We start from the raw sequence: 14,034 nt of genomic DNA on the forward strand, positions 1-14,034 counted from the left end.
TACACTGCCTTACTGTCTATATTTACTTATCTTACTGACCCCAAACGTTTGAACACTAGTGTATATAACATTTTATGTGTTTATGCCTTGTGTTTGCTGATCAAACTGACAAATCTTTTTTTATTTTGTCCCCTTTATTCTCTGCCAGATGGCTCTGAAGGTTCTGTACAGCCCGGATCTACTCTGACCAACAGCACCTGAGGCTGTCTCTCAAAAAAAATCAAGCTTACACACCACAGCATCTGAGCCACCACAGCGCACATCTCTCCCTCTGACAAACACACACACACAGTCTTACACACTCTTTACCTCATACACGGCTTCTCCTCCCTATAGCTCCTCCCATCCACACATTTACCACCTGATTCAGGTGTCACGCGTTGCAGAATTACCGGTTTCTGCACGGCGGTCTGGGAAACCCGATGTTTGCTGACTGTTGAACAAACTTGCAGTCTACAGAGAAACATACTGGACACACACATACACACCAACACACTGCCATGCACATGCATCAAACAACAACAAAAAGTTATACTGCTAATATTTGCTTCAGATAATAGAGGTAGTCAATCTCGAGAGCACTCTGAAAGGCTGCGTACGCCCGTAGTAAAGCTCACGCGCAACCATAACGCAACACCATGCGTGTTTTGGAGGTCAAATATGATTGGTTCAGTGGCTAGGGGCGGGTCCTCTGTCTTAATTTGTATCTTAATTTATTTAAATCAAAGTTATCGGTGGATGTTTTCCCTTGATTTGTTTAGGAGAAACACTCTTGTCCCTCTCAAGATCCCTATCCGGTGTAAAATACATTTCGCAGGGAACAAGCAGTCACGGTAAATGATGTATCTTGCTGTAAATGTCAAGGAAAAGAGGCAAGACTAAATGTGGTGGTTTTATACAGTTATTTTACTGTATTTTAAAAAATGAGAATAATATCTTGCTTTTACCTTCTAGCAAATATATTTATTATTTTAAAATGGTGAATCGAATGGACTTTTGAGAAAGCATCTGCAGTCGTTTCCCTGTGGAGCAAACGAAAAGCTAGTTGAGAAAAGGTTTAACGCTGTCGTTGACCATTAAGTAGGGAAAGAAAGAGGTATGCAAGACAATAGCCTATTAATATTGTTGTACTGAACTGAAGTGACTTTATATTCCTGGGCATTTAATTATCATTAACTGTTAATGATGCTCTGGGTCTAGGCTTAATTTATGCTTGTGAGATTACAAAGTCTTCATCTGTTCCGTTCAAAGTCATTTTTAGGTGACGTCAGGTTTGAAGACTGAACCATGCTTCACAATTCAGTGTTTCAGTGCGTTTTCTTTCTGTTTTAGCATTTCAGTCTTTACGGTAAATTAAGCTACTCCTAAGGACCTTGTGGTAGAACAGTTCTAGAATATGTTTGTGAATCCGCACACGAGTTGAAAATCGTAACGCCAAATGGTCTGTCAACCGCATCGATCCTCAAACTGTCCAAAAATGACTGATGCCTTTTATTTTCTTGAGAACATACCTGTTAGCCTCTCAATAAACCCTGTTCTGAAGCCCTGGAGGGAGCACTTTCTGTGACGCTCTTGCTATTCTCCTGTTCTTTTTCATTAGTCTTTTTATGTTGTTGAGTGGGTGTGGTTTAACCAGGCTTGCTCCACCCACCGGTTTGTAAATATACTTCAGTTTTTAAGCCCTGTGTAAGATGTAAATACCGACACTGTCCCACTTTTGTGTTTTCATGATGTCTTTCTCTCCCTTCATCTCGCTTGGGCTGTCTTCTCTTAGCTCTGAAGAGCTCCACGTCCATTTTGTTTGTCATTTACAGTATTTATTGTTTTGCACTGTAATGTTGGGGCTGAAAGTTTCACTTTTTTTGTGAAATGGTAACCCTTGTCAGCGTACTGTATGTTAGTTCATAAGCTCAGCACTCGATTTGTGAGAAAAAGGGATTCATTTTTTTGAGTAAAACTTGAGGTGCGTGTCCAGCAGGGTCATGCTTTGTTCTTTACTTGAGCACATTTTTGCAAAGGTGCACTGGAAGCCATGCTCATACGGTCTGTTTTTCATGAAAAGGACGGTCTCTGAAGTGAATCGGCTGCTTTGTGGAGGTTTTGCCAATCTGGCTTGAAGCCTCAAAGACAGTGGAATGTGTTTATTCTTTAATCTGACTGTGTGTGTGTGTGCTGAAAGTGAATTTTAACATGCCTTGCCTGTTAACATGAGCTCAATTTACCATCAATTTGAATACATTTATGGTGCAGCCAAAAGTGAGACCACTGAAAATGTGTGATGCAAAATCTGTTTTAGAAAAAGTTTGTATATTTTAGTCTGACTTGTCACTCAATTTAATTATAGAATTTACTATTATTTGTGACCCTGGACCACAAAACCAGTCATAAGGGTAAATTTTTCGAAATTGAGATTTATACATCAGCCCTGGAGGGAGCACTTTCTGTGACGCTCTTGCTATTCTCCTGTTCTTTTTCATTAGTCTTTTTATGTTGTTGAGTGGGTGTGGTTTAACCAGGCTTGCTCCACCCACCGGTTTGTAAATATACTTCAGTTTTTAAGCCCTGTGTAAGATGTAAATACCGACACTGTCCCACTTTTGTGTTTTCATGATGTCTTTCTCTCCCTTCATCTCGCTTGGGCTGTCTTCTCTTAGCTCTGAAGAGCTCCACGTCCATTTTGTTTGTCATTTACAGTATTTATTGTTTTGCACTGTAATGTTGGGGCTGAAAGTTTCACTTTTTTTGTGAAATGGTAACCCTTGTCAGCGTACTGTATGTTAGTTCATAAGCTCAGCACTCGATTTGTGAGAAAAAGGGATTCATTTTTTTGAGTAAAACTTGAGGTGCGTGTCCAGCAGGGTCATGCTTTGTTCTTTACTTGAGCACATTTTTGCAAAGGTGCACTGGAAGCCATGCTCATACGGTCTGTTTTTCATGAAAAGGACGGTCTCTGAAGTGAATCGGCTGCTTTGTGGAGGTTTTGCCAATCTGGCTTGAAGCCTCAAAGACAGTGGAATGTGTTTATTCTTTAATCTGACATCTGTGAATCAAGCCCACAGCATCATGCATGTGTACTCTTAGAAAAATGTGATTTAAAAAAAAAATATATATATTTAAATGTGTATTTGCTTTGAAGTTTATTTTCCTGTCCTTGAAGGCTTGTTAAATGAATTGAGACCAGCCTGGAAGTCTCTTCCCCTTCATTGCTCCTATAATCCTGCCCTCCCCCCCGTCTCTGCCTTAAGCCTGCCATACAAGCGTTAGTCTGTTATTACCTTTTTTTTGTTAATTGTTGGAACTTTCTGCCTCAACGTTCTGGCCCAGGGGAATCGTGTCCTGAGACAGAGAGAGAGAGAGACGAATGGAGAGAGCTTGTCAGAATAAATTGAACTCATTTAATAAAGTGACGAAACTGAGTTTTCAGAGGCAGTGCTGGTGTGTGTGTGTGTGTGTGTGTGTGTGTGCTGAAAGTGAATTTTAACATGCCTTGCCTGTTAACATGAGCTCAATTTACCATCAATTTGAATACATTTATGGTGCAGCCAAAAGTGAGACCACTGAAAATGTGTGATGCAAAATCTGTTTTAGAAAAAGTTTGTATATTTTAGTCTGACTTGTCACTCAATTTAATTATAGAATTTACTATTATTTGTGACCCTGGACCACAAAACCAGTCATAAGGGTAAATTTTTCGAAATTGAGATTTATACATCATCTGAAAGCTTTCCATTGATGTATACAACTATTTGAAAATCTGGAATCTGAGGATAAAAAAATAAAAATACTGAGAAAATCGCCTTTAAAGTTGTCCAAATTAAGTTCTTAGCAATGCATATTACTAATCAGAAATTAAGTTTTGATATATTTACGGTAGGAAATTTACAAAATATCTTCATGGAACATGATCTTTACTTAATATCCTAATGATTTTTGCCATAAAAGAAAAATGGATAATTTTGACCAATACAATGCTTTTTTGGCTATTGCTACAAATATACCCCAGCGACTTAAGACTGGTTTTGTGCTCCAGGGTCACATTTATATAATTTGCATAATAGCAGATAGTATTTTGTAATAAAAACAAATTGTATTAAAATAGAAAATGCAAAACAAGCATTTTTACTAGTGGTCTTGAACCAATAAATTTAAATAATATATTTACTAATGTAAACCAATTGTATTAATATAATTAAATGCAAAACAGAAACATTTAAAAGTCTTCTTGAACGTTTGAACCCTGCTGAATGTATGTACTTGTATATTATGCATACTATGTATATGTCTGTGAAATATGCATTTGGTACAATATTTTTAATTTGTTTTTCATTTTAAAAAGGTTGTTTGTCATTTAGCAGATGTTTTCTTGCCCAAAGCAACCTCTAATACAGGACAGGCAGTCTGAAAGTGACCTGGAGTGAAGGGACATTCTCAAAGGAATTAAAAAACAGTGAGTACAGAATTATCACAGTATTATTTTGTCACATTCTCCATGCGCGGTTTCTTGTTGTGTATTGTTACAGCCGGTGAGGCCATTGCATCCGAGAAAGGTACTTTCTAGGAACCTAGAACGCTCTAGGTTTCTAAAGCTAGTGTCACTGAAACCTGTCATCATTTATTTACTCTCATGTCGATCCAAACCTGTATGATTTTCTTTCTTGAGGAACGCAAATAGAGATATTCTTTTGAGCTCTTATTAAAGGAGGAGTCTTTCCCAGACAATACTAGCAAATCAGGACATTTAAACCTAAAAAAAGACCAAAAGATGCCATAAAAGTATTACATGCAGTTGTGTGCTGTATTTTATATCGTTTAAAGTCATAACAACTCTTTCTATGAGGAACAGAAATTATACTATTATTTCCACATTTCTTATGGAAATTCTTATCATATGGCTTCAGAAGAATTTATATGTAGTGTAAGTTAATATTATTGTGTTTTCCCATCTATTTTTTGTAGCTTGAAAGTCAGGTTTGAATCAGAGTAAATATGTTGACAGTTTTTGTTGTTGAATCATTAAGAATGCCACCAAAAGCAATATTGTTCAGTCATTCAGCAAAGTACAATATTGACAAAACAAGGCCATCTGCTGTTTCTAATACAAAGACTTTAAAAATAGCTGTTTTGGATGGTGTTCCACCTTCAAGCCTAAAACATTTTCAAACCACATTGTTGTAAATGAGCAATAAAAACAAGCGTGCACCAGAGGGCATCATCGCACAAAAATACACAATAGCGGGCAATAAACATGCTTCCATTCGATTCTGTTTATGGAAATGGTTTTTGAGGAACTTGTCGAGCCCATCAAATCTTGGCCTCACGGCATGCATTAGCATGCGACGCTGATTGTGTTAATAATTTCAGCCACCTCTGGCCTTTCCAGATTATCACTGTCTGGTGTGCTCCAACCTTAAGAGATGGTTGCCAGGAAACAACCTGCACATTAATTGCCAACGTTTCCGATAATTCAGTGTAATCTGTTGAGAAAGATCGACTCTAACTGACACCGCTCATCTAGGCGGTGTCAGTTAAATGAATGGTAAGCCAGGGAAAGTTTCACCTTCCTGGGGAAAGCGGCCCCCCACATTTGTATGGGTGTTTCTGTCCGTGTCCATGGGTCAGTGCTCAGCTGACAGGTCATTACTGGCAGTACTGATGCACTTTGAGACGAGCCATCAAGCATCTGATGCTCCCTTCCACTGTTTAATGCTGTGTATTGTGAGCAAACATGTTTACATCCAGGCCTCTCTCTTAAAGGGTTAGTTCACCCAAAAATGAAAATTCTGTCATTAATTACTCACCCTCGTGTTGTTCCAAACCCGTAAGACCTTCGTTCATCTTCGGAACACAATTTAAGATATTTTTGATGAAACCGGAGGGCTCTGACCCTCCCACAGACAGCAAGGTAACTACCACGTTCAAGGTCCAGAAAAGTAGCAAGATGATCGACAAAGTAGTCCATGTGACATCAGTGGTTCAACTGTAAAGTTACGAAGGACGCGCGTTCATGACAATATCATGACGCGAGCGTGTGGCGGCGTCGGTGCTGACCCAGATCCGTGATAATGTCATTACACCGGATCTGGGTCAGTACCGCCACACGCTCGTGTCATGATACTGTCGTGAACACGTGTCCACAAGTGAAAATGTGGAATAAAGTCGTTACTTTTGTTTTCTTTGCGCTAAAAAGTATTCTCGTAGCTTCGTAACTTTACAGTTGAACCACTGATATCACACGGACTACTTTGTCGATCATCTTGCTACTTTTCTGGACCTTGAACGTGGTAGTTACCTTGCTGTCTATGGGAGGGTCAGAGCCCTCAGATTTCATCAAAAATATCTTAAATTGTGTTCCGAAGATGAGCGAAGGTCTTACGGGTTTGGAACAACACGACGGTGAGTAATTAATGACAGAATTTTCATTTTTGGGTGAACTAACCCTTTAAGACCTCCCTTGCTTTCTACATCAACATGATTTTTGACTTAAAACCACTTATTCTTATATAAACAATGTTCTTTGTGTTTGTGGCAACAAAAAAAAATTCTCGTACTCTGAGATCATATATTTTGCTTTAAGGGGAGCCTTTAGCTGTGGTGCATCTTACATATAGTGTATTTAAATGAGACCATTTTGGCACTGAATCTCAGTTCAAGGCATGAATGCATGACTTTTCCTCCCACTTAAAATATTCTGAGCTGTGTAAAAGAAAACATAGTCAGGTGTCTAGAAAAAATAGCTGGATGGAAATTAAAGAAAGTAAAGATGGAATTAAATGTTTGCAACATCCTCATCCTTTGTTCGGCATGCATTAAGAAAGTCTGAATTTGTGCAACGGCAGTTTAGCAGTAAATTTCGACTTAGTTAAACCTGCTCAAGGTGCACGAGGAGTCATTTTGTGAAAGTGGAGGTGGAAAGTGTTTTGCGAGAGCATTCGTTCATAATGAAGCGGATCCTTTGTATTTGTTATTCCGAGAAGTAAGAAAATGCCTTTTGCGAGCCGTGTGGGAGGGAGTTATTAATTAACTTTCAGCAGCCTAATGAAAGACCTCGAAGGAAAGAAACACACTAATGAGATTAACAACGGTGTAAATAAATGAACTTCAGAACAGGCCTATCAGTCACCAGTGCTGCTGACACCAATTGCTGTTGTTTAGCAAAATCACGTCAGTCCGGCCTGTTATCATTGGCCGTTTCGAGATTGTAAAATGTGAGCGAAAACACTCGCTTGTGAGGTTTATGAATGCACAGCTCTGTTGATTGAGTTAATGTTTGAATGAATAGATGTCAAAATGTCGCATTTGTCATTATCACTATGGCTCTTTTATAAATAATTTTATGGTTATAAAGCTATCAATAAATAGACGAAAAGTGAGACTTAATTTAAATAACAAACACAGAAGGTTTGTGTGGATTGTTGAAATGGAAAGGCTATAAAGCAGAGCAATGGACTGAAATGACATCTTTAAATTGTTTCCCTCGTCAGCAGCGACAGTAGTTTCAGCTTTATTAGCACACTTTTCACTCTTTAAATTATATTATGGAAATGACAGGACAGAAAAAGTTACATAAACAATAGAGTTTGTAATATTTTGTAAAATCTGCTCATTATACCTTAAAGAAACCAATACAGATATTCAGATGAGCTCATTGATTTGCATGTTTAGCATGTTCGTGGTTCAATGATGCTTTTTATTAGATTAAATTAAGATTTCTAGTCACCTACAAAATGTTAAAAATACTTATTGTTCATCTTTTATAACAGCCCTGCATCTTGGGTAAAAAAAATCAGCTGGAAAAAAAAGACCTAAATTTGATGGTAGATATATAATATTAATAAATATAAATAAAAATATTATTCAAAAACAGTCATGTAGGCCTACTGTTTTTTTCACAGAATAAGAATAAATTATGGGTAACATTTTACATTACATTTAACTACATTAACATGAAAAATACTTCTAAAGCGTTTATTCATCTTAGTCAATTTCAAAATTTACTAATGCATTCTTAAAATCAAAAGTTGTGTCTATTAATAGTATTTAATAGACTTAAATAGCTAACACAAACTAATTGTTATTAAGTATAATTACCAAAGATTAAATACTGTAGCAAACATATTGCTCATTTTTAATGTTAGTTAATGCATTAACTAACGTTAACTAATGAGACCTTATTGTAAAGTGTTCCCAAATTATGTATATGTATCATAGTTAATGCACTTATCAAAATAACAAACGGTCAAATGTCAAATGTTTTGGTTTTAATGACAAAAATGAGCATTCATAATGCATCATTTCCAATCTGCAAAAGTGGGGGTACACAAGGTCTGTAATTTTCTTTTGTATGTGAAATAAAACTCACAGCAAACATCTGGGTCATGTTTGCATTTTCTTCACGTCTGTCACTGTCATGAAATTATGTGTTCAGGATCATTCATACAGTACATGTGAAAATTGATTGAGAATTGTTATATTAAATAATACAGTTATATTCAAGTTCAAGTAATCTGGCCCAGAAGATAGGAAACATGTCTTTTGTGGCAGTTTGTCTGCTGATTAGTGGAAAATACAAGACTTCTTTACCTTACAAATGCTATAAAATGCGAAAATATAAAATGAGAAAGTGTGACATGTTTGAACAAAACAGGCACTACTTTTGGAATTAGCAGTGCAAAATTAGTAAAACACAAGTATTAGACTTCATTGGGCAAATATGTTGCATGGTGGTGTGATGTACAGGATTATAAGTAGTCTCTCCCAAATTGTAGTTCATAGAAAAAAGTTAAAGGTGCTTGCATAGCATACCATTTTTAAAGGGGTCCTATTATGCTCTTTTACAAAGTCTTGATTTTGTTTTGGGGGTGTACTAGAACAGGCTCTCATACTAGGTTGTTTGAAAAACACAAACTAAAGTTGAAAAAGTGAAAAAGCATAATAGGACCCCATTAAATGATTCTGTACATCCTTTTTAGACCTACTGGCTTGAATTGTCCAAGCATACAAAATTGGCATACTTTTCCCACTTTGTAGAAGTATGCAAATTGCTCTTAATCTAATATTAGCACTCCTTTGTGTTTGAGAAGGCTGCTGTTTAAACCACAATACTAGTCGTTGATTCATTCAAATTTATTTGAGCTTTTGAATGCGTTAACCATCATCACCTCGGCCTTAGTGCAGATAGTGTGGACTCTTGACTCTTCCTAATAAAAATGCCATGCCTGCTTGAATGTTTTTTTGTTTTTTTTAAAGCCTGCACATTTTCATTCAGAGTGGCGTTCTGATCGTGACCCTAGACTGCACCTCCACAATCTGTTCTTGATGAATTATTTTATTGCTGCTGATGTGGGACTCGCCCGTCAGTATTTCATTCTCAAACCACTGAACTCCAGACAGAGAATTGGAAATGCATTTGTCATTATAGTACACATCAGAAAATATCTTTCAAACATTTATTTGAAAAATAATAACATGAATATATCTTGATAATAATGTTGTTGTTTATAACTACATTTAAATTTGAAAGCAAAGTACAGAATTTGAAAGCAAACAAAGCAAATCTTAAGATATATACGAGACATTGCAGAGGATATCCACGCACACACACACACACACACATCCTGTTGAGTCAAATGATGCTTGCTGTGATGAATGTTTCTCTTATAAGTGTTTTAACTGTGTCTTGTTTGACTTTTATGATTAGGTGTTTGGGAAAACGGGCTGTCTGCAAGATTTCAACCACTAAATACACGATGCACCAGAAGATGCACCAGAATCGTATATATGTGTGTGTGTATATATATATATATATATATACACACACATATACATACATAAACGGTCATTTGAAAAAGTTAGGACACCCTATTGAATTCCATGGTTTTCTGTATCAGGACATTATAAAAAATTTTCTGGTCCTTGTCAGGTCTTAAAATTTGGAAAATAAAACCTCAGATGAACAACATCACATGACATATTGCACTGTGTCATTATTTATTTAGCAAAAATACAGGCAAGATGGAAAAGCCATGTGTGACAAAGTTAGGGCACCCTATGATTCAGTTGCTTGTAGATCCACTTTTAGCTGCAAAAACTTGGAAGTAATCATTTTCTGTATGACTTTATCAGTCTCTCGCATCGTTCTGGAGGAGTTTTAGCCAACTCTTCTTTACAGCGTTGCTGTAGTTTATTGAGGTTTGTGGGCATTTGTTTATGCGCAGCTCTCGCCACAGCATTTGAGTCGGGATGAGGTCTGGACTTCCTGACTATTGCAACCTCTTGATTCTTTTCTTTTTTCAGCCCTTCTGTTGTAGATTTGCTGATGTGCCTGGGATCATTGTCCTGTTGCATCACCCAATTTTGGCTCACCTTTAGCTGTCAAACTGATGTCCTCACATTTGACTCTAGAATACTTTGGTATCCAGAGGAGTTCATGGTCAATTCAATGACTGAGGTGCCCAGGTCCTGTGGCTACAAAACAAGCCCAAAATCATCCGCCCTCCACCAGCATGTGTAGCTTTTGCTATGAGGTGTTTGTGCTGATATGCTCTTTAGGTTTTCACCAAAACATCTCCACTTTGGTCTTGTCTGTTCAAAGGTAATTGTTCTAGAAGACTTATGGTTTGTTCAGATGCAACTTTGCAAACCTAAACCTTGTTGCAATGTATTTTTAGATAGAAGAAGCTTTCGTCTGGCAAGCCTTGCAAACATGCCATACTTGTCCCATATTTTTCTAATTGTACCGTCATGAACTTTATAATTGAACTGAGGCCTGTAGAGTCTGCGGTGAAGTTCTTGGGTTGTCTGCCATTTCTCTAAGCGTCACATGGTCTGATCTTGGGGTGAATTTGCTGGGACATCCACTCCTGGGAGGATTGGTGTCTGTTTTGAATGTCTTCCACTTGTGAATAAACTTCCTCACTGTAGAATTATGGACTTCGTATTGTTTGGAATTGGCCGTATTACTCTTCCCAGATTGATGGCAGCAACAATTGCTTCTCTAAGATCATTGCTGATGTCTTACCTCCTTAGCATTGTGTTAACACATACCTGAAGGCTCCAGACCAGCAAACTGCCAGAACTTCTGCTTGTTTAATAGAGGTGCTCACACTTGCTGATGATCAGTTAATCAAAGGCATTTGATTAGTAGTGTCTGACTGCTACTTACCCTCTTAATTCCTATGTTAACAATAAGGGTGTCCTAACTTTGTCCCACATGGCTTTTCCATTTTGGCTTTATTTTTGTGCAATAAATAATGACACCGTGCAATATGTCATGTGTTGTTGTTCGTCTGAGGTTTTATTTTCCAAATTTTAAGACCTGCCAAGGACCAGATAATTTAAAATGATGTCCTGATACAGAAAACCTATAGGACACCATAGGGTGTCCTAACTTTTTCACATGACTGGAAAAAAAAAATATATATATATATTACCATGGTAACCAAATTTTCTGCCAAAATCCCTTAGTAACTGCATTTATTTTAGTATGAAAACACCATAGCAAACTTTTTACATTTAGTTTAATAAGGTGTTGTGGATGCTAATGGGGAGGTTAGTAATAAGATGTTCTGGTTGTTTACTGGCCAAACGTCAGAAGATCCCTCCCTATAGTCTCTGTTATTCATGTCTGTAGATATAGCTGGGTTCCCTCCTTCGGTATAAATATAAGGCCAGAAACTTGCTCTTATATTACTCTAATAAGTTGCTTAAACATTACTGTAAGATGGCCTGTTATGCAAATACCCAGTAGAGTGACACTGAGAATGCATCAGGCACTTGCATTATGTAATAAAATGCATTTGGACACATTTTGCCTGCAAACATTAAGTGTACTTGAGTTTGATTTGGACTAAAGGGTGTTTTATTGTCACTACACTCTTAAAATAAAGATTCTTTATTGGTGTCTCTGGCCCTGTTTACATTTGGTATTTAGATGCATTTTTGTCAAAAGTGGACAATGTTAAATACATGTGTAAATGACGGTAACATATGACATTTTAAGCTTGTCCCGAGGTAGTTGAAAAATGCTTTCAATCAAATTGCTTTCATGTGGATGAATGCGTTCGAATAGCCACAAAAGACCCCACCTACCAACCTGACTTTTAAAGAGGTGCACCAAAAAAAATCCATTCCAACTTAACTATGTTGTGCTGAAACACAAATTATGATTCAAATTGATGTTACCATTCCATCCTCTCCATTCGCTTCCTTTCCTGCGCGCTTGTAAGCATTGTAATGGCAAATGGCATTCGATCCATCGTATTTGTGCGCTTTGTGTTCAGTAGTATTTGGCTCTCTTATGAAAGTGATGTAGAGTGTGACAAAATACTAGGGAAGGGTCTAGACAAAATACGAACACAAGTGATCACACAAGACTCATTAAAACGCATGAAAGACCTCGCCTGACCACTTGATCATATCACTATAACAGGGCCTAATGTTACATGAAGAATCTTTAAAGGGGTTGTTCACCCAAAAATGAAAATTGTCATTTTCTCACCCTGAAGTTGTTCCAAACCTGTATGAGTTTGTTTCTTCTCTTCGCAGAAAATAATATATTTTGAAGAATGCTGGTAATCAGACAGTTGATGGTAGCCATTGACTTCCATAGTATGGGAAAAAAAATTACTATGGAAGTCAATGGCTACCGTCGGTGAAGGTGAGTAAATGATTTTTTCAGTTTTGGGTGAACTATCCCCTATAACCTTTCCATTACACAAAAGGTTCTTTATAGTTATTTAAAATTATTTAAATGTTCTTTACACTAAGAAAAAAATGGTTCTTTTAAGAACTGTTTAACTGAACTCTTTTTGGAACCTTTATTTTTAATAGTGTAGGTGAAAATTCAAATCACTAACACGAGCAATAGTAGAACTAATGTTTGTCATAGCAATAATAAAGTATGCCAATAAATCATACAGTATTATGGCATCTCAGTCAAAGGAAGAGTATCCCCTATAACCTTTCCATTGCACAAAAGGTTCTTTATAGTTATTTAAAATTATTTAAATGTTCTTTACACTAAGAAAAAATGGTTCTTTTAAGAACTGTTTAACTGAACTCTTTTTGGAACCTTTATTTTTAATAGTGTAGGTGAAAATTCAAATCACTAACACGAGCAATAGTAGAACTAATGTTTGTCATAGCAATAATAAAGTATGCCAATAAATCATACAGTATTATGGCATCTCAGTCAAAGGAAGAGTTCGGCTTTCTTGAGAATCTTTATTCTAATATATTTTTAAACGGCAGTGGTGTCTATCACAAGTTATCACTATTTTACTGTAGTAATAATAACAGCTAGTCAATATGGTGTTTAGGTGGATGCTATGGTTACAAAGCAAATTTTTCCCCTTTTAAAGTGGCTGCATTCATAAACATTGTTATGGCAACCTGAGAAAGGAGATACTTTGGGAAAAATGTGTGAAAAAACAATATGAAATGTGCTTTCTTGTTGTGATGACAGAGGCTGATGGCAGAAAGAGAAGAAGGTGGGTTATCGCAGGTTATCAGTCGATTTGTACGAACATGCTCCGGTAGTTAAAAATCCATTGTTTAAATCAACAAAGCAGCGCCTCAGATATATTTTGCTGATATGAGATTTGAGTGCGGAGATGTGGATTACAGTGAAAAATGTCAACAAAAGCACCCATATCTATGATCTCTCATATACCCTTCGGGATGTTTGTCTTTTGTACTTCGTTCATTGAATTCATTCACGTTGACTGCGGAAATTACACCTGTATCGGCAACCGCGAGGCCTTTCATTTTAAGTTGGTGTTTATGCGTGACAGTTGGCAGGATAGGATGCACCTAACCCAGGGGTGCCCAAACTCGGTCCTGGAGGGCCGGTGTCCTGCAGAGTTTAGCTCCAACTTACCTCAACACACCTGCCGGGAAGTTTCTAGTATGCCTAGTAAGAGCTTGATTAGCTGGTTCAGGTGTGTTTAATTGGGGTTGGAGCTAAACTCTGCGGGACACCGGCCCTCCAGGACCGAGTTTGGGCACCCCTGACCTAACCCGATCTGTTCATTCAGT

At 37.2% G+C, this 14,034-nt stretch overlaps 1 protein-coding gene across 2 annotated transcripts in view; it reads left to right on the forward strand.

The window, feature by feature from the left end:
- Nucleotides 1–475, forward strand: part of gsk3aa (glycogen synthase kinase 3 alpha a) — a 19,737-nt gene extending 19,262 nt beyond the window's left edge. For both annotated transcript variants that reach the window (XM_016455932.1, XM_016455933.1), the window contains one exon: nucleotides 149–475. In XM_016455932.1, coding sequence (XP_016311418.1) covers nucleotides 149–201 — 53 coding nt within the window. In that variant the 3' untranslated portion in view covers nucleotides 202–475. The remainder of the gene's footprint in view (nucleotides 1–148) is intronic.
- Nucleotides 476–14,034: the final 13,559 nt, after the last annotated feature.

This window comes from Sinocyclocheilus anshuiensis, unplaced genomic scaffold (assembly GCF_001515605.1).
Source record: "Sinocyclocheilus anshuiensis isolate Anshui unplaced genomic scaffold, SAMN03320099.WGS_v1.1 scaffold379, whole genome shotgun sequence".
Classification (NCBI taxonomy): domain Eukaryota; kingdom Metazoa; phylum Chordata; class Actinopteri; order Cypriniformes; family Cyprinidae; genus Sinocyclocheilus; species Sinocyclocheilus anshuiensis.